We start from the raw sequence: 22,128 nt of genomic DNA, 5'->3' as shown, positions 1-22,128 counted from the left end.
CAAAAGCAAACCATGTGTTCATAATCATAATATTTTAACACCGGGGGGGGGAAAATAAAACTGCTCCAAAGCTTTTGTATTCCTCCTACATACATGTGCCAGATGGCAATAGGTTGTTATTGGAATACATTAATCACATATTAAAAATAATTCAGATCAGGGACGAAGGCAAAAAATGTGTGCACGCGTGTTTGCACGTGTGTAGAAAGTAAACTTCAAGGAAAGTAAACTCCCAAACTGTCACATGGGAGGCAGAAGCAATCACTTGTATGTCATTTATAGAAACAAGAATAAAATTTACAGCAACACAGTATTGGAGCGGATGTCACATTTTTTCAAAAACAGCAGTATACAAAGATATAATGTGTTGGAATATAAGTGACAGCTGACATGTAAATTTAAACAATATGTTTCACAATGAGGAAATTCTGGACTCTGACTGAAGACAAATTTCAAATAGTGAAACTGAATTATTGATCTGTTCCATTAAAACCTAACTGAATAACTTTAATTAATGAAAGTAATTACATTTTTACAACTATGCATTCTCATTCTCTTTCATACAAAAATTCCCATTTCTAACTGCCTTTAAATGTACAGCATTATGATGTTATAACCAGACAACTCAGGTCCAGACACAAATTTGGCGAGATGATCAAAAGTGGTTTTGTTTTGGTCTTAATGAAATAGTGTCTATTATGAAACATAGCATGCAATGCTGCAGATTTGCTTTCACAATAAACAGAAGTATATCAGCAAAGGAAAACATGATAAAATAGATATGCCAAACTATCTACTTATACTACAAAGATTTTGAAGCACACGGTAAAAGGATAATCTATTAATCCCAAAAGACTCCTTTATAAATTGAAAAGAAACAAAACCACTTTCATAAAAAGTGAAACATACCTCTGGTACATTGCCCAAAACACCACTGGTACAATTTTCACAGCAGAATCCTTGTATCCAAGACCTCTAAGTTTAAGTCATTTGCAATTTTTACTTTTCAATTCCAGTCTAAAACTGTAGATAGCTTCTTCTTGGCGCTATCATGCGTCAGACCTTCAATGCACTCAGCTTTAAATAAGCTCTTCAGGTTTTTATCCTCAACACATCTGGTCTAGGACTAATGCTATCTCCTCACTCTAAGGGTGCCTGGTTCACGATACATCCTTCCGTTCTTAGGAGCAGTGGTGCAACTACACAGCCATCTTATTCCAGGGGCTTCATGGAACTGCTGAAAACGAAAAGCAAAAATCTCCCTTTCGAAGCTATGGTTGTTTATGCTTAAAAGAAAATTCAGGAGGCTCTAACAAACTTTGACGGGATCACAAAACTATGATACCAAAAAACAAAATTGATTAGTGATGCACAAAGCTCATTCACTCTAAAGGCCAGGCCTTTAAAACAGATTTAAAATAAATCATCATGGCTGCAGAAATATTTACAGGTTAATAACTAACTTCAGAGGACCTACAGATTACTAACTCAATTTATTGTAATTTTGTGTTTGGATTTAAAGAATAGAGTTGTAAATTGAAATAACAGAAGTGTAGCATCACATCGAAAAAAATGGGAGCAGAGGTTATGATGTAAATGTGTTCAACTCAGTGTTCAGTCGAGAAAGCTGTAAAATGCCTAATTAAAAAAGACAAGCTGACACTCCTTGAGAGTATACTGAACTTCACTCAAACAGTGTTGGAAGTCGAGAACTAAGCAATCAGAGTTGAAGTGGAGTGAACAAATTAAAATGACAGGTCACTGGAAGCTTGGGTCTCTCATTTACTGACTGAATGGAGATATTCCACAAAACAATCATGCACCCTCAACTTGGACTCACCAATGTACAGGGCAATGTATCAAGAGCTGCAAATGCAAGTTGAAAGAAGAGCAACGCAATTGCTAATCACTTGGAAGGAGTATTTAGAGCCCAGGTTTGAGAAAAGGAAGGAGATGAAAGGGCAAATGCTGCATTTGCATGGAAAGATACCCGAAGAAGGAGAAGGGTGTTTGATTTCATTTCAGAGCCTAATTGCTGGACATATTCAGCGGGTCCAGCAGGAACTGTGAAGAACGAATTAACATTTAGTCCAAAGAGAATTTTCTTTGAAACTCCATTTAAAAAACTATTCTTAGAATCCCAAAAAGCAAATTGATGACAACTGCTACAAACCATCTCTCAGCAACAGAGCATTTATTCACATTCCAACCCGGTCCCAGCTTATTTTTTGCCCATTCAGAACTCCAGCATGCACGAGGGTTCCAGGATCATTTCAAAAAGAAGTTTGGTGACTTTACAAAACAAAAGCATTTTCTGTCATTTTGCTAAAAATCTTTTTATTTATAACAGTGTAAGAATGAGTTTTGAAGGAGAGTCATTTGGATTCAAAATGCACACCTGTTTCTCTATCCGTTGATGCTGTCAGACTGAGTTCGTCCAGTGCTTTCTATTTTTATTTACGATCAACAGTACTTTACTTTTATTACAGAAATTATCTATTCCCATTGAAATTTTTCTATTCATTTTTCAAATCTAGGTATCAGCTTTATCTTAGTTTGTAGCATTTTCACCTCAAGAACCAGACGTTTGTGGAGTTAAATACCACTCCAGGACCTGAACAACAAAAATCAACATTGTCGCTCCAGTGCAGTGCTGAGGGAGTGCTGTACTATCAGAGTTACGGTTTCTCAGATTAAATATGAAAGACAGAAGCTTGAACTGCCCTCTCAGCTGGATGTATAGCACCAACGTAAAAAGGAACTGGAGCACAGTTGCAGCTCTTGGCTCTAATTTTTAAACCTCAAATCAACACCAAAGACACATCGTGTAGACATTAACAAGTATGAGATGTTTCGGTGCAAATATTGGCTACCACATTTCCGACACTATGACAGCGAATGCAGTTTACATACTTTGTCAACTGTAAAATAAGTTGGAACTTCCTGACATTGTGAAAGGCAGGATGAAAATGCAAGCCTTGTCAAGGGTGACTTCAGCCTATTTGTGAAGCACATACAGAGACCAGTATATTTCTGCAAAAGCTTTTTCGTCACACAATGGTTGCTACACCATTTGAATACGTCCGACAATCCTTCTGGCTATTTTCTCCTTGAGATGCATTTTCTAAAAGCTCAACCACAAAGACTCCTGTGCTTCCAATTAAAGGAAAAACTAATGAGCACTATCCACTGGGGCAGTGCAACAATAACAATAAATGGAAGGGTAGGGAAAGAGGGCAGGATTTGATTTAAAATGGAGTTGGAGGGGAAAATAATGCACTCCAATCCCTGCAGTAATTAGATGCATTTGAACTCTCATTAGATGCATTTTAGATTTCATTTTAAAATCAACTGGTTCAGAGAGGTTATTACGTATTGCTGGAGTATGTGAGGCTTAAATTCAGGTCTCTTAGCTCAGAGGTGGGGAAACTACCACAAGAACCCCCCAAAAAAGGCCTTTTTCTTTTTTTTTTAAATCATATGCCTGAAAGATCTCTTAGACACAACTGAACATTGTTTTTATCAGAGATGACATTACACACCTCTGGAGTGGGTGGGATCTGAACCCATATTCTCTGGTTCAGAGATAAGGATGCTACCACTGCAGCAATAGGTGCTATCACAAGGTTCTTTCCTTCTAATCAACCTGTTCGGGGATGTTATGACCTGCTGCAGCAGGTCAGACTTGAACCTGGACTTCCTGGTTCAGAGGTCACAAGGCTCTTTTTCTTAGATAGAAAAAAAATGCAGACACTTGTGAACAGATCACAAGGATCCTTCGTTTAATTAATTGATTCCCATAATCTCCTTGCCTTGTTACCTTGAATTCCAAGTTATTTAGCATCCCATTATCATATCTTTGAGCTCTTGTTGTGTTCTAGTAATATCCCTTCCTCTGAGCCAGAATGCCTGGGTTCAAGTCCCACCTGCTCCAGAGGTGTGTCATAAAAGAATCTAACATACCTTTCTTTAATCGACCAGTAGTATTTAACCATTTCTTTCCGTGCTCAAGAGATTAAACTACCTACTAGTCTGTCAAGAGTATTCAATCACTGTAATGTAGGCATCATAACTGTGAGGTATTGGATACGTGCAAACATTCCCAGATTATGTTAGTTGCATATATCCACCCAACTCTGGTCCACAGTTTGTTGATAAAACAACTTAAAATTTAAGGGCGCTTACCAGTTTGAGTATATCTTTCAGCAACTTGAAGAGAAATAACCTGAGAATCGCAAACCTCAGGGTGATTTGTTACTCTCTAGGTATTAGTCTCTTGCAAATGGTAGCTCACCACCAATCCTGCAAGTTTCAACAAATTGCGGCATTTGTGTTTTCAGAATGAATTAAATTTGCAGCACAAAAATTAGTGATGCTTAACAGTGCAAAAAAACTCTTTAAAACTCCAGATTTAACTTTCCTCCATTTTCATTCAGTCTCTTCAGGCAGAAAAGGAGTAATTAAAACTATGGAACTTCAATCCTCCTTCTGAGAGTAAATTGCTAGAGATATTTTAAAATTAAAACTTTTAATTTTTGCCTTTCCTCAGTCGCCTCTTTTCTCTTTAAATACAATATCTAACACCTCCCCATCCCACCCCCACTATTCTCCATTTCTTTTACTAATGGGTTAGTTGACTCTACATCCCCTATTTCAATCTTTGTTGTTTCCCTGTTTATTTTTTCAATCTCTTTGATTGGTTAAACAGTCTGGATGTTACATTCTATTATGAGTTAAAGTTGCAAAAACCTTATTGTCCTCCCACTTCAAACAGGTTGCAGTGCAAAAGACACAAGCCAAAATACAAGAAGAGAGGTTTAACAGTAGACAGTAAGGCCTTCAGCTGCCAAGGCCCCAATTTCTAGTATTCCCTCCGTCAACATTTCTCTCAAGACATTCCACAAAACCAACCTTGGACCACCTGCTCAACACCTCCTTTTGCAGATTAATGCCAAAGCTTGCTTCTCAGAAGTACTTTGGAGCTTTTAAATAATATGAAATGTGCTACATAATTGCAAGCTGTCATCATTATTGTTATTGCAACTAAAAGGACATGATGCAAAAATGCACGACTCCAAACTACCCTGAACCATAACTTGAATGAAATACTTGAACCTCGTTCTGACTGAGTTGACCTAAACAGCAATCACAATTGATAAAGTTTGTGATTGTATCATCTTTGCATTCCTAACAAGGTAAATGTTCCACCACCTCCTTAAAGAAATACAGCTGACTTTGAAAGTAAAACATGCCACCACGTTAAAAAAAACTACCATGAATCCAACTGTGGTATAAAGCAAAACTGGCAGTTACTAAAATTATTATTAACTGGCCCACAAGAAATATTGAGCTTAGAGTTTGAATTGAAGAGATAGGAGGATGGAGACAGGAATTCATGAATGACCCAATGAGTAAAATATTTCTCCTATGTATCCCTTCGTAACTAGTTCTCTGTTCATTACACGGATGTAACTGCAATGTAGAAACAGGTCATTCAATTCAATTTATCTTTATTAATGCATGCCTTGCAAGTCAGCAGTAATTTTAATCTTGTATGGCCATTCAATTCCCATATACATTGACTCAGTGGTGAGCAATGCTGCCTCACAGCACCAGGGACCTAGATTCGATTCCACCCTCAGATAACTGTCTTGTGTGGAGTTTGCACATTCGCCGTGTCTGCATGGTTTTCCTCCTGGTGCTCTGGTTTTCACCCACAATCCAAAGACGTGCAGGTTAGGTGGACCGGCCATGCTAAGTTATCCATAGTGTCATGGGATATGCAGTCTAGGTGGATTAGCTATGGAAAATGCAAGGTGATTGGGATAGGGTAGGGGGCTGGGTTTTGTAGGATGCTCTTCAGGGGTATGGGCCGATTGGTCAGGTTCCACACTGTAGGATTCTATGATTCAACTATCCATTGAGCCAATTCTTAAAATATCCATGATGCTTCCAATTGACATTGATAAAAACATTAACCCCAGGTAGAGTGCACAACCAATTATTGGACAAATAGGAAAGCCCGAGGTGTATTAACCAAATACAGTGTAGCAATATTAGTCCATTATCACTCATAACATCACACAAAACTGTTACAGTGCAGAAGGTGGCTATTTAGTCCATCGTGCATGCACTGGTTCTATTACCTAAAGTCAATCGTCTGCCTTTTCCCCTGCACATCAAGTCTATTCTATAATCATCCAAAGTCCTCTTGAATGCCTCAATTCAACCTAACTCCTCCACATATCCTTCATTCTTGCTGTGTGAAATCACATTTCGCATCACTCTGCCACCTTTGCCCATCACTTTAAATCTGTACCCTCTCATTCTTTTCTCTTTTACATCTTCTCCCTAATTACTCTGTCCAGACCATGACTTTGAAGACCTCTATCAAATCTCCTCTCTCTTCTCTCCAAAGCAAACAGTCCCAATATTTTTAAACTATCCTCATTTCTGAAGTTTCTCATTCCTGGAACCATTTTTATAAATAGTTTCTGCACACTCTCCAATGCATTCACATCTTTTCTACGATATAGCACCCACAGCTGTACACAATACTCCAGCTGAGATCTAACAAGCATATTAGACAGATTCAACATCACCACCCTGTTTTTGTGCTCTATGCTCCCATCAATAATGCTGAGAACACTATGATTTTGTTAACTATGCTCTAAGAAGGGCTAATGCTCGAAATGTCGATTCTCCTGTTCCCTAGATGCTGCCTGACCTGCTGCGCTTTTCCAGCAACACATTTCCATCTCGACCTGACCTGCTGACTTCAATGATCTGTCCACGTATGGATCTTAGTTCCTCTGCTCCTGCACCTCTTTAGAATTGTACCCCATATTTCGCATTGCCTTTCAGTGTTCATCCTACTAAAGTGTATCACCTTACACTGTTCTGCATTGAACCTTATATGCCAACAATCCGCACACCCCTCCAACTTGTCATTGTTCTTTTGGAGTTCTATATTGTCCTCTGCTCAGTTACAATTCATCCACTCTCAGTGCCATCTGGAAACTTAGAAATTGTTCCTTGCAACCAAGATCTAGATCATTATTATATATCAGAAAAAGCAAGGAACCCAAACCAAACCCCATTTCAAACCTTCCTCCAACCTGAAAACTATCCATTGACCATTACTTTCTGTTTGATATCAATCAGCCAATTTTGTATCCACTTTGCTACTGACCCATTTATGCCATGATTTTTCACTTCCCTCACAAATCTGCTGTGTATCAATACATCATAACCTTCTGGAGATCCACTTAGGGTCATAAAGTTTTTAACGCAGAAACGGACCCTTCGGTCATCCGTGCCAACCAGTTATCCTAATCTGATCTAGTCCCATTTGCCAGCATTTAGCCCATATTCCTCTAAACCCTTCATATTCGCTTACCCATCCAGATGCCTTTTAAAACGTTATAATTGTACCAGGCTCCACCATTCCCCCTGGCAGCTTGTTCCATACATGCACCATCCTCTGTGAAAAGGTTGCCCCTCAAGACCCTTTTAAATCTTTCCCCTCTCACCTTAAACCTATGCCCTCTAGTTTTGGACTGCACTACCCTGAGAAAAAGATCTTGGCTATTCACCCTATCCATGCCCTTCATCATTTTACAAACCTCTATAAGGTCACCCCTCAGCCTTCCAGGGAAAATAGCCCCAGCCTATTCAGCTTCTCTCCATAGCTCAAATCTTCCAGTCCCAGCAATGTCCTAGTGCTGAAAAGATTTACACTCTCAAGTTCAAAAACATCCTTCCTATAGAAGGGCGACCAGAATTGTTTGCAGAAATCTAAAAGTGGCCTCACCAATGCCAAGTACAGCCACAATATGACGTCCCAACTCATACACCAAACATTCAGACCAATGAAGGTAGGCGTGCCAAACACCTTCTTCAGCAACCAGTCTACCTGCAACTCCACTTTCAATGAACTATGCACCTGCCCTCCTAGGTCTCTTTGTTTAGCAGCACACCCCAAGGCCCTACCATTAACTGTATAGGTCTTGCCCTGGTTTGCCTTACCAAAATGCAATACCTTACATCTATCCAAATTGAACTCCATCTGCCAAACTACTACAACATCAAAGTGTCACCATCACCAACTCTTTCTGCAACTTCAAATGCCTCCAGCAAATTAGTTAAACATGATTTCCCATTTAGAAATTATTGCTGACTCTCGCTAATCAATCCAACTTTTTCCATGCGACTATGAATTGCATCCTAAATAATTCATTGTGGAGAAATTTCTTCCAACAAAGTTAAACTAACTGGTCTGTAATTGTTGGGATTATTCCCACAACCTTTCTTGAAAAAGGATGTAATGTTTGCAATTCTCCAGTCTTCTGTCACCTTTCGAGTCCAGGGAAGACTGAAAGAATATGCCCGGTACCCCTGCATTCTCTGTCCTCATTTTCTTCAAAATCGTCAAGAGCTAACAATCTATCCAAGAAGTCTATCTTATTCATTTTGATCCCTTCCAGTGATGGAGATTGCTACCCTGTCACCATGGCCTTGACAGTATCCTCCTCTTTTGTAAAGATAGATGCAAAGAATTCATTTATCAGCTATCATGCTCCCTGCCTCCATGTGCAAATCCCTTATTGGATTCTGATTGGCCATACTTCTCCTTTATCTGCCGACAGTAAAATTGGATTTCCCTTTGTGTTAGCTGCTCTCCTTTCTTCATCACTTCTTTGCGTCTCAGATTTGGTGATTCACCTCCCTCCTAAATCTTCAGTATTCATATGGTGATGTGCCATTGTATTTTCTGCCATAAAGCACACTTTTTCTTTCTAATGTTAAGTTATACCTCTTTCATCATCCGGGGAATTAGAAAGTCCATATGCCCGACAAGCTCAGTTGTGCACAAGCCTCTGACTTTCAAGGTTATGGGTTCAAATACCATTGTGAGTGCCATTGTTTGCTACTATGCCATTCACAATGTCACTGGGTTAATAAGCTGGAGGTAATAATTCTTGTGGCACTGTGGTAGTCCTTGCCTCTGGGCCAGAAGATTCAGGTTCAAATCTCACCTGCACTAGGGATGTCCCACAACATTCTGGATCAGTGGTGCTGGAAGAGCACAGCAATTCAGGCAGCATCCGAGGACAGGCAAAATCGACGTTTCGGGCAAAAGCACTTCATTTTACCTATGTCCAACAACATGTTCAAATAGGCTCATTCAAAATGCTTACACTGACATTAAAGACTTGTGAACAGTGACAATAGTCATGCCCTGTGCCATGGGAAAGGTGGCATTAAATTAGAGAGAGTGTGCCGAAAAGATTTACGAGCATGTCTAAGGGTTTGAGTTATAAGGAGAGCCTAGATAAACTGGGACTTTTATCCCTGGTGCAAAGGAGATTGGAGGGTGACTTTATAGAGGTTTGTAGATAAGGTGACTAACAAAGTTCTTTTCCCCAGAGTAGGAGAGTTCAAAATGAGAGTGCATACATTTAAGAGGAAAGGAGAAAGATTTAAAAGGGACCTGACAGCAACTTTTTCACACAGAGGGGGGTGAGTATATGGAATGAACTGCCTGAGGAAGTGGTAGATTCAGGAGCAGTTACAACATTTAAAAGACATTTGGACAGGTACATGAATGAGAAAGATGTGGAGGGATATGGACCAAACGCAGACAAATGGGACTAGTTTAATTCTGGGAAACCAGGTCGACATGGACAAGATGGACTGAAGGGTCTGTTTCCATGCTGTCTGACTCTATGACTCTAAAGGGCTCTTGTGATGTCATGATAATCTCCCTGTCTCTGGGTCAGAAGATCTCAGTTCATGTTACCTGCTTCAGAAATATGTCATAATATGACTGCACAAGTTAATTTTTAATAAAGCCTCATAACATGGGCTAGCTCTGGAAAATTCCAAGGACAAAACCTTGCTGTAAAAATGGTAGTTGCACCAGACTATGTGGTCCACATAAGATTTCATGAGATTTAATTTAAATATACCACTTATTTTCCTTCAAAATTACCTCATTGAAATAGAAGATCAAGTCCCTATTATTTGTAGAACACTGTTGTGTGCAAACCGGTTGCTACATTTCCCACATCCTAATTTCAAAAACACTCCATTGGCTGTAAAAGTGCTTTACAATATCCAGCTACACAAATGGAAGGCTTCTTTTTTTCTTTCTTTTCCAAAGAGCTATCACATACCAATAGTGAATCTGCTACTGCCTTTGCTGTTTGAGTTCAAGTATCTCTGGACAACACAATGTGTCTAAGAAAAATGAACAAACAGTGAAATTCACAATTGACCTTGGAGAAACCGGTGTGGGAGAGCTCACAACACAGGAGCAGCAGTGAAGTGCATTTTTTTAAAAAAAGTGTAACCTTGATTTTCTTTTATAAATCTACAATCCTGAGTACAGTGGGTTCTTTTTGATTATATGTTTTACTCAGATCTGTCTCTTGATTAAATTTTAAAAATATAAAATATAGATTCCAAGTTAGCCTGGCGCAATGTTTTTTTTTTAAGAGCAGTAAGATGATGCTACTCTCTGGGTCTGTTGACTGTTAAGGTACAAAGATAGCCTTTAGTAGAGTGATGTGCTCTTCTGTTGGATGTGGGAGATTGAACAGAGTTTCCAGGTTACTTATGATTATACCTGCAGGACATGTGTTTGGTTGCGAATCCTGTTGGATCGCATGGATCAGCTGAAGCAGCAGTTAGAGGCAACGAGAAATTTACAGGAGCTAGGGAGTACGATGGATAGCAGTCATAGGAAGGGGGAGACACCACAGATACAAAGAGGTGAATGGGTTACCTCCAGAAAAGGTAGGAGAGGGAGGCAGGTAGTGCAGGAGTCTCCTGTGGCCAGCCCCACATCAAACAAATATGCCGTTTTGAAAATGAAGGGGGTGATGTAGCACGATTGGCAAGTTTCTGGTACCAAGTCTGGCTCTAATGTAACGAGGGATACATCAAGTTCCAAGCAATCAGTTTGTGATAGGGGACTCTTTAATCAGAGGCACAGACATACATTTCTGCGGCCAACAAGAAGAAATCAGAATGGTGCGTTGCCCCTCTGGTGCCAGGATCAAGGATATCTCATAGACAGTGCAGAATATGCTCAAAGGGGAGAGGGACCAGTAGGAGGCCATTGTACACAGTGGAACTAATGATATAGGAAGGGAAAAGGACGAGTTTCTGAAAGGAAAATTTAGGAAGTTAGGCTGGGAATTTAAAAAGGAGATCCTCGAGAGTAGTAATATCTGGATTACTACCAGTGCCACGAGCTAGTGAGGGTAGGAATACAAGGGCAGAGCAGATGAATGCATGGCTGAGGAACTGGTGCAGGGGAGAAGGATTCACATTTTTGGATCATTGGACTCTCTTCTGGAGTAGAAGTAACCTGTATAAGAAGAACAGATTGCACCTGAATTCCAAGGGAACCAATATACTGGTGAGGAGATTTGCTAGAGCTGTTCTGGAGAATTTAAACAAATAAGCGTGGTGGCAAGGGGGTGGGGGGTTTGGTTGTGGTGGTACACAGGGAGATAATGAGGAAAGACATCAGTCTGAGACTGGTACAGCTTGGAAAAGGAGCAAGTCAAACACTCAGGACAGGCAGGGACAAAGCAGAGAACAAGGTAGGGCTGATAAATTAAACTGCACTTATTTCAATGCAAGAAACCTAACATTGAAGGCAAATGAATTCACGGCATATTTTGGAACATAGAACTAGGATATGATAGCAATTAAAGAGACGTGGCTCAGGGATGGATAGAACTGTTCCAGGATACAAATGCTACGAAAAGATGGGGAGCGGGGGCAAGACAGGAAGGGAAATGGTGTTTTTGATAAGGGATAACATTATGGCTATACTTAGGAAGGATATTTCTGGGAATACATCCAGGGACATTATTAGGTTGGAACTGAGAAACGAAAGGGATGGATACCTTACTGGGATTGTACTATAGATTCCTCTCCCCAATAATCAGTGGGAAATTGAGAAACAAATTTGTAAGGAGATCTCAGTTATCTGTAACAATAATAGGGTGGTCATGGTAGAGGATTTTAACTGTCCAAATATTGATCAGGACTGCCATTGTGTTTAGGGTTTAGATGGAGAGGAATTTGTTAAGTGGGTACATGAAAATATTCTGATTCAGTATGTGGATGTACCTACTGGAGAAGGTGCAAAACCTGACCTACTCTTGGGAAACAAGGCAGGGCAGGTGACTGAGGGGTCAGTGGGAGAGCACTTTGGGGCCAGCGACCACAATTCTATTCGTTTTGAAATAGCAATGGAAAAGGACAGATTGGATCTAAAAGTTAAAGTTCTAAATCAGAGGAAGATCCATTTTGACGGTATTAGGCAAGAACTTTCAAAGGTTGACTGGAGGCGGACGTTCACGGGTAAAGGGACAGCTGGAAAATGGGAAGCCTTCAAAACTGAGATAACAAGAGTCCAGAGACAGTATGTTTCTGTTAGGGTGAAAGGCAAGGCTGGTAGGTGTAGGGAATGCTGCATAACTAGAGAAATTGAGGTTTCGGTAAAGAAAAAGGAAGCGAGTGTCAGGTATAGACAATAGAGATCAAGTGAATCCTTAGAACAGTATAAAGGCAGTAGGGGTATATTTAAGAGGGAAATCAGGAGGGCAAAAAGGGGACATGAGATAGTTTTGGCAAATAGGGTTAAGGAGAATCCAAAGCAATTTTATAAATAAGTAAAGGACAAAAGGATAACTAGGGACAGAATAAGACCCCTCAAAGGTCAGCAAAGCCACCTATGTGTGGAACCGCAAGATATGAGGGAGATACTAAATGAGTATGTTGCATCAGTGTTTACTGTGAAGGAGGACATGGAAGATATAGAATGTGGGGAATAGACGGCAACGTGTTTAAAAATGCCCATATTATAGAAGTGGTGGCGCTGAATGTCTTAAAATGCATAAAGATGGATAAATCCCTAGGACCTGATCAGGTATACCATAGAAATCTGTGGGAAGCCAGGGAAGTGATTGCTGGCCCCTTGCTGAGATATTTGTTTCACTAATAGCCACAGGTGAGGTGCCGGAAGACCGGAGGCTGGCTATCGTGGTGCCACGGTTTAAGAAAGGTGATAAGGAAAAGCCAGGGAACTATAGATCAGTGAGCCTGATATCAGTGGTGGGCAAGTTGCTGGAGGGAATCCTGAGGGACAGGATTTACATGTATTTGTAAAGACAAGGACTGATTAGGGATTTAGATTAGATTAGATTACATTACATTAGAGTGTGGAAACAGGCCCTTCGGCCCAACAAGTCCACACCGACCCGCTGAAGCGCAACCTACCCATACCCCTACATTTACCCCTTACCTAACACTATGGGCAATTTAGCATGGCCAATTCACCTGACCTGCACATCTTTGGACTGTGGGAGGAAACCGGAGCACCCGGAGGAAACCCACGCAGACACGGGGAGAACGTGCAAACTCCACACAGTCAGTCGCCTGAGGCGGGAATTGAACCCGGGTCTCCGGCGCTGTGAGGCAGCAGTGCTAACCACTGTGCCACCATGAGGGATAGTCAACATGAATTCTTCTTAACAGATAGTTTTTTAAAAAAGTAACGAAGAGGATGAAGAGGGCAGAGTGGTGGATCTAAGTGGACTTCAGTAAAGCATTCTACAAGGTTCCTCATGGTAGACTGGTTAGCAAGGTTAGGTCACATGGAATGGAGGGAGAACTAGCCTTTTGGATACAGTACTGGCTTGAAGTTAGAAGACAGAGGGTGATGATGGAGGGCTGCTTATCAGATTGGAGGGCCTGTGACCAGCGGTGTGCCACAAGGATCGGTGCTGGGTCCACCAACTGATTTGGATGTGAACATAGAAAAGATGGTTAGTAAGTTTGCAGATGACACCAAAATTGGAGGTGTAATGGACAGCACAGAAGGTTACCTCAGAGTACAACGAGATCTTGATCAGATGGTCCAATAGGCCGAGGAATGGCAGATGGAATTTAATCTCGATAAATATGACATGCTGAATTTTGGAAAGGCAAATCAGAGCAAGACTTATACACTTAATGGTAAGATCCTGAGCAGTGTTGCTGAATAAAAAGACCCTGGAGTGCAGGTTCATAGTTCCTTCCTTCAAAGTGGAGTTACAGGTAAACAGGATTGTGAAGGCACCGTGTGGTATACTTTCCTTTACTGGTCAGTGCATTGAGCATAGGATTTGGGAGGTCACATTGCAGCTGTACAGGACATTGGGTAGGCCACTTTTTGAATACTGTGTGCAATTCTGGTCTTCATCCTATCGTTGCTAAACTTGAAAGGGTTCAGTAAAGATTTATAAGGACATTGTCAGGGTTGGAGGGTTTCCGCTATAGGAAGAGCTGAAGAGGCTGGGGCTGTTCTCCCTGGAGTGTTGGAGGCTAAGGGGTGACCTTATAGAGGTATGTAAAATCATAAAGGGCATGGGTATGGTACATAGAAAAGGTATTTTCCGGGGGGGGGGGGGGGGGGGAGGAGATTAAAAGGGACCTAAGGGGCAACGTTTTCATGCAGAGGGTGATGCATGTATGGAATGAGCTGCCAGAGGATGTGGTGAAGGCTAGTGTAATTACGACATTTAAAAGGCACCTGGAAGGGTATATACCTGTAAATAGGAAGGGTTTAGAGGGATGTGGGCCTAGTGCTAGCAAATGGAACTGGATTGATTTGGGACAACTAGTCGGCATGTACAAGATAGACCAAAAGTTCTGTTTCCATGCTGTGCATCTCTATGACTATCATGAATTTGCAAACACAAGATATAGAAACCTCAGAGAAAAAATAAAGTGATAAACGTTCCTTTTCATCTACTAATTCCCTTATCCTTGGGCTGCCATCCAAATACGAGCTAAACATGCCAGTTACATGAGATGAAATTTTGAATGAAGTAGCATTAACAGTCTTATAAATTGCTCAACATCACCATTATTGTACTGTGTGATGAGGCACATAAGTTTAAGAGTTACAAGAAGCAATCACTTGTTCTCCACATGATGACACTTAAAAAAAGATAGAAGGTTTCAGTGTATGATAACAACTTGCACTTACACAGTGTCTTTAATGTGGAGAATGTCCCAAAGTACTTCACAGAAGCATAATCAGACAACAATTCATTCTCACCAGATCAAAATCTTAGAGCTCCTCATCCAACAGGAGCACCTCCACCATACAGATTGCAGCAGTTCATGATGGTCCAACACCAGCTACTGAAAGTGACTCAATATGGGCAATAAATGCCTGTCTTGTCTGCAAAAGCTGCATCTCAAGAATGAATACATAATTTTCAAATTGGTTCCATTGAGCTCAGTGTATTTACCACTGAAGAGTAATTTGCTTGTTCTGGTACACAAACATGGCAATACCCAGCTGAAGGCATTTAACATTTAAAATCTCAATTTCTCAATCACTGCAGTCACAGTTAAATTGGTACAGGCCTGTCTTGAAATGCAGCATCAAATTGTTTCAGCACTCAGTCAACAAAATGTGGGTTATATAATGTTCTTCTGACTTTTTTTTAAAAAGTGTTGCCTGCAATTTCAAACGCTTCTAGTTCCGCCCACTTAGATTCATTAAGAGCCAAGCCTGGCTTTGTGCATCCCTCAAACTAGCATCTTAATTTGCACCAGAATCGCCTGTGCAAATGAGCCAACCTACCGCTTAAATTGGAAATACAGCAGGCAAATAAAATGCAGCCTCATGCAGCTCACTGAAGCCAAACCTCCTAACTGGCTTGCAATCAGGGGTAAAACGGAGACACAATTTGGATATGGATTCCCCGAGCAAGTGAAAATGCAGTTCCACTTAAAGTCAGCATGAATAGTATCAACCACCAGTTAGTCAGCAAAGTAGCAAAAGCTTAAGACCAGATAACACTAATAAAATTTACATTGATATAGTGCCTTCGAATTGTGAAAAAAAAACAACCCTTGTGCTTCACAGGACTATAATTAGATATGTAATCAAAAAGCTTACACTAAACCACATGAGGAGATATCAGTATAGATGATCAAAAAGAGGTTATAAGGCCATGTAAAATGAACTGGAATGAGAATTCTATTATTAAGGCATTGATGGGTCAACAGCTAACACAGCTCAGTGAACATAGAGATATTGGTGAACAGTGCTTAGGATGAGTTAGAAAATGGATGGCAAGATGAACTCAGGTTTCGGGCGGGAGTAAGGTGCGAGAACTGACAGGAGGGAATTAAAAATGATTAGCTATTTGCACAACTAAATTCTAGGAAATAGTTGTTCCTAATTTCAATAGGTACCTCTACAACTTGCAACTTTTAGCACCATTCAAATCCTTCCTCAACACGATATATAATGAGTGACCTTTATAGCTCCAAACAATTTTGAAGACGTTATTAACATCCAGTTAATTCTTCCAAATAGTAAAAGCACTTGTCCATAAATTGAACTCAGGTCATGAAGCAGAATGAATTTCATTTAACTCTAATAAATCAGTAAAAGCTTTCCTCAAAAATTCTGTTTATCTAGTGGATAGCTGATTCAATAGGAAAGAAAGGTCCTATGTCCAGCTAGACTCATTGGATTGAGAGTATGAAGGCCAATTACGGTTGCTATTATGGTAGGGATCAGCTCATTGTACAGAGAGCAGGACCTAGGTTCAATCTCATCAGAAAGCCCAGCAACATTCTCAAAGGGCTCACACAATATCTTGCCCAAGGTTCATGGATCATGAGAGAACTACCAGCATTTGTGAACCATCCCCAGCAAAGATCAATCTCCAGCTTCACGGTGGATAGAAAGGAGTGAAAATTGGCAGACAAAGCCTGAAAAAATTATCTACCAACCAAAATTTCTGGGCAATATCTGTTACTATCTGTTAAGAAGAATTCAAACATTCAGTGGTCATAGTGCTTTCCTGGAACAGGCGGGATTTCTGTGCTCATGACTGACTATTTGGCAGGGTCCAATATTTGATTAGACCTCAGCCCATCGCAATTATTTTAACAGCACAATTTCCCAAGAACTTAAAACAATGCAATTGTTAAACACTCTCTACCGCATTTTAAATTTTAAAACTATCTTCAAAGCCAGATTTGAAAAGATTCCAACAGATTCACAACTATGCAAAACCACTTGTCCGTGGTTACTGCAATCATTCACTTTTTCATTTAAAGTACTTTATCCTTTCTGAATGTTGCAACATTGGGGCTTGTGGAGTCTTGCTGTGCATAAATCAGCTATCACATTTCCTACACTGCTGAAAGTAGTACATGGTTTTATGAGTTTATTAGGATGTCTTAAGCTATTAAAAAGGTGTTACATAAACTCAAATCTTTCTTTCAACTTCTGATTTGCAAAGCCTAAATTAACATTGACGATGCTTTGACGGCCCAAGTTAAGCCTTGTGACAAACATCGATAAGAAGGTAAATTCACCATTTGAAACACAAACTTTCACTTGGAAAATGATGACATATCCTACAATGGACTTCCAATTTTCTGAGGCTTAGGATGAAATCAAGGAAATGACCAACTATTCCACTAATAACCATAATCAGTGATTTGTGGGGATTTGTAGATAAGCATTATTAATATCTCTTCAATTCATTGTTTTTTCATATCCATCAATAATATGCCTTTTTATAGCACTTTTAAACTAGTAAAGCATCTCAAGACCTTCACAGAAGCATTACCCAAACCACATAGATGTAAAGGCAGGTGAAGTAGATTTGATGAAGCATCTTGAGAGAGAGAGCGAGAGAGAGCGCAAAAGAAGATGCAGAGTAGTTGAGGTCTTAAACTCTTGATTTCCATCCATTCAACTGAAGTCAAGGCCATCAATTGTGAGCAATGGAAATCAGGAATGCTCAAGAAGCAAAAATTAGAGGAATGCAGACATCATGGAAGGATGTAGAGCTGTAAAAGATGAAGACAGGTGGATTAAGGCTAAGAAGAAAATGAAAACAAAGAACAAGCACTTTAAAGTTAAGGCTTTACTACATATTACATGTCCTACAAAATAGATGATGTCGTGGATAGTAAAGAATATTATTGCAGAGTACAACAATACCATGATCCAATGGGCCAATGGACCGAGTGACAGATGGACTTGAAGTTAGAGAAATGTGAGATGTTGCATTTTGGTAAGGCAAACTAGAGCAGGACTTATAGACTTAATGGTACGGCCGTGGGATGTCTTGTGAACAAAGAGACTTAAGGGGTGCAGCTGCATAGTTCCTTAAAAGTGAATTCGCAGACAGATGGTGGAGATAGCATTTGATATATTTTCCTTTACTAGTCAGAATATTGACTAGGAGTTGGGATGTCATGTTACGGCTGTACAGGACATTGATGTGCCCACATTTACAGTACTGAGTACAATTCTGGTCGCCCTTCAATAGGAAGGGTGTTGTTAAACTTGAGAGGGTGCAGAAAAAATTTGGTTGTTCCAGAGACTGGAGGGTTTGAGCTACAGGGAGACACCAAATAGGCTGGAACATTTTTCTATGGAGCTATGAAGGTAAAGGGGTGACTTTATAGAGATTTATAAATCATGATGGGCATAGATGGGGTGAGTAGCCAAGGTCTTTTTCCTAGGGTTGAGGAGTCCAAAACTGGCATAGGTTTATGGTGAGTGGGGAAAAATTTAAAAAGGACTTGATGGTAGCGCATATACAGATTAAGTTGCCAGAGGAAGTGGTGGAGGCTGGTATAATTACAAGATTAAAAAGCACTAGATAGATAGATAGATAGATAGATAGATAGATGAATAGGAAGGGCTTAGAGGGATATGGGCCAAATACTGGCAAATGGGACTAGGTTAGATGGAATGACTGGTTGGTATGGATGAGTTGAACCAAAGAGTCTGTTTCCATGCTGTATGACTATATTCTCTATATTCTTTTCCATATCCTGGAAATTGCCTCGTATTCCCTAAATCAGCAATATTGGTTTTGTAAGTCATGTTTCAATGAACAACATGGGATAGCTTATGCAATTTTTTTTCCTCCAGAGGTCCAAAGACTCTGCTGTAACCTTCATGGAAAAAATCAATTACAGTTATGAAAGTAATATTGCAAAATACATAATAATCAATTGTGTATATGTATATATTATTGTAATTGAGAAAGGACTTGAATAAAAATAAAAATTGTTGTGCTGCTTGGTTTTTACAAGTTTCAAATAAATCATATACCACAAAATTCAAATATTTGGGAAAAATAGGTGTTGTAAAGGACAAAGCTCGTCGAAAAAAGTATTGCATAATGGAGAAAGGTTTCAATAGCATCTTTCACACCCTCAATGTCACAAAGTACATGACATTGAAGTGTAGCCATTGTTGCACTATATGAAATGCAACAGCAAATGTACATACAGTAGTGAGATCCAACAAACAGTAGTGAGATCAATGACTAAATATTCTGTTTCTGTTGTTGGTCAAGGGATAAATGTTGATCCAAGATGGCAGAAAGAATTCCCCTATTTTTCTTGAAAACAGTATCATGGGCTTCTTGATGTCCTCTTCAGACAGGACGTACAGAGCTGCAGCTGAACACTTCCTCCAAAAGATGTCACCTCATACAACGCAACATTCCCTCAGTGCCACACCATAACATCAGCCAAAGTTTTGAGGTCAAACCTCTGGATTGGACTTGGGCCCAATCCTTCTCACTCAGAGCCAAGAATACTGCCACTCAGTCAGAAGTGAAGTTAGTAACATTTTAAGAGCAAGATAAGGCAGTACCCCTTTGGTTTTATATCCATTTAGGGAATCATCTGTTGCCAAATCTAAAACCATTAGGTGAAGGAATACCTGATTTAAAAAAAAGAATTAAAATCAACCTGTCCGAAGAGGTCTGGCACAAGTGGGACTTGATCCCAGGCCTCTTGGCTCAAAGGTAGGTACATTACCACTGCACAACAAGAATGCCTGATAATGTTTACTCAGAATCCTATCAGTAGCCATGGAGCAAGACAAATTACACTGAACACTCGACCTTTTCTCTGATGACAACATCAATTTAGATCTTAATCGTCATCGGATGTAAAAGCAAACGTGGAACAAGTGCATTCCTTAAATGCACTGGATTGTCCAGTTAACATTTTTAAAAATTCCGAACACAAACCAAAACGGACATGTTCCATTCAGGTCAAGGACCTAAGAAGTGCATGTTTAAAAAGTCTCACAGCCTCCAACTATAAATGTTTACATTTTGAATGAGTTCTTCCAATTATTTTTAAGCAGCATTGAGAGAATGGTGCCAGGATGCAAGTCTGTCAGTATATGGGATGAATGGATAGTTTTTGGAAATTTAAAAAGGAGACCTATCACTTTTGGAAGTTAGACTATGGAAAAAGTTTACATTCTCTACAATAAGTCAATGCACTTAGGAGGAGGGAGGAAGGAACAGAATTTTATGTTGATAGGGTTGGAGGAGATGTCAGAGAAGGTTCAAGTACAGCATGAACCAGTTGGACTGAAAATCCTGTATTCACCCTATAAACCTCATGCAGTGTCAAGTGACTATTGATGCTCCCTATTCACAATTAACATTTCTAGAGCTGTCATGTTGGAGGGTGAGCTGTCACCAGGTAAAACACTGTCTCTCCCCTGGCTTATTTCCGTTTGGGGGGGGAGAAGAGGTGGCTGGTTATGTTTTAGGTGGGTGGGCGGAGGAGAGGTGGGTGTGGATCATCTGCTTACCTTGGCGGTGTTTTTGCAATACCTCTGCACGGCCTGGCGGATGAGTTGCTGGACGGTCAGGGTCCCGTCTCCACAGGGGACGACAATCCCGGTGCGGCCGAACTGCACTGTCACCTTCATGATGGTGCAGGTGGCGGGAAGAGGAGGAGGCTGAGGCGGCCCGCGAGGTGCAGGTGAGCACAGGTGAGGCGGCCCGCGAGGTGCAGGTGAGCACAGGTGAGGCGGCCCGCACGAGCAGCAGCAGCAGCACACCTGAGCGCGAGAGATAGACACAAGGCTGGCCCCGGGCTGCTCCCTGATTAACAATTAAATCCTCCACATAGTCACCATCCCCAGTTACGGGGAGACAGGTGTAAGAAGCGCAAACAGCGTATCTTGTTTCTTTGGAATAAAGGTGAAAATGGTGCCCTCAGTGGATTTCCATCACGACTCCCACATTTGCTTCCAGAAAATACACCAAATGTGCAATTTTCCACTTAAAATCAATGGAGTTTCGTCTTTTTTTTTAAAATCCCCCCCTTTCCCTTTAGAGTTGCTCCTTGTTTATTAACGTGACTGTGTTTTCCTCCACCCTACCCTACGTGCTACAGGTGAGCGCCCGAGAGACTGCCCCAGCTCATTCCAATCTCGGACCCCCCACCCACACACACACACGGCCGGAAGGAAAGGGACCTTATTTCCTCCAGGTGCAGTAAAGGCGGGAGAGTGGTGGTGGGGGGAATAAATTGAGTAAACTTTCTCCGGCCGGCGTCCAGACCAACGCAGCTCTGTGGCTTTGGTTGGGTTTTGTTTTTGACAGACGCACGGTTAAGTAGCAGAGACTTGTACGTTGCTCCACCAACACCGAGAGCACCTTCCTTGTTTCTTAGTTCCCCGCTGGTGACTCCTTTTTCGTTTATTTCTTCTCCCCCATCGTCCTTCCTTCCTTCTCTTCCTCTCAACCAGAGTTTCCAAGTCCCAAAAGGGCGCCGGTGCTCCGAAAACCTCCCTCGCTCACCTAGGAAGAACTCGACACGAAGTTTGGCTTCCCACCGCCTCCGCCGAGATACTTTGACCAAACTTTCCCCTTCTACGCCGCTGCTGCTACGAGGGACCAGGCCTCGACCGATCTCTCTCTCTCTCGCTCTCTCTTTGCGCTCTGAGGTTAACCCTCTCCTCACCAGAGCTCTCCCAAACTAACCAAACCACAAACGCTGCTTGAAACACTCGCGTTCTGCTAAATCAAAAGGATTGACACTCCAGTTACGAAAAAGTGCTGAAAGTGCAAAATATGGCTGAGACTAAGAAATGTGCGTTTATTTTAAAATTCACTGTAGGTGTTGAGCATCGTTAAAAGGGCATGAGGAATTGAATTTATTGTCACATGTACTGAGGTACAGTGAAAATCTTAGAGGTAAAAACAATGACTGCAGATGCTGGAAACCAGATTCTGGATCAGTGGTGCT

General features: G+C 40.8%; 1 protein-coding gene across 5 annotated transcripts in view; it reads right to left on the bottom strand.

The window, feature by feature from the left end:
* Positions 1-21,249, bottom strand: part of LOC122551426 (partitioning defective 3 homolog B-like) — a 979,113-nt gene extending 957,864 nt beyond the window's left edge. For 2 of the 5 annotated variants that reach the window (XM_043693311.1, XM_043693312.1), the window contains exon 1: positions 20,684-21,246. In XM_043693311.1, coding sequence (XP_043549246.1) covers positions 20,684-20,803 — 120 coding nt within the window. In that variant the 5' untranslated portion in view covers positions 20,804-21,246. Of the gene's footprint in view, positions 1-17,672; positions 17,736-20,683 lie in introns of those variants that run through there. The other 3 variants (XM_043693310.1, XM_043693308.1, XM_043693309.1) reach the window with 3 other exon arrangements.
* Positions 21,250-22,128: the final 879 nt, after the last annotated feature.

This window comes from Chiloscyllium plagiosum, chromosome 7 (genome assembly GCF_004010195.1).
Source record: "Chiloscyllium plagiosum isolate BGI_BamShark_2017 chromosome 7, ASM401019v2, whole genome shotgun sequence".
NCBI classification, from domain to species: domain Eukaryota; kingdom Metazoa; phylum Chordata; class Chondrichthyes; order Orectolobiformes; family Hemiscylliidae; genus Chiloscyllium; species Chiloscyllium plagiosum.
Note: the sequence above shows the minus strand (reverse complement) of the source record. Positions and strands in the feature narration are given on the sequence as shown.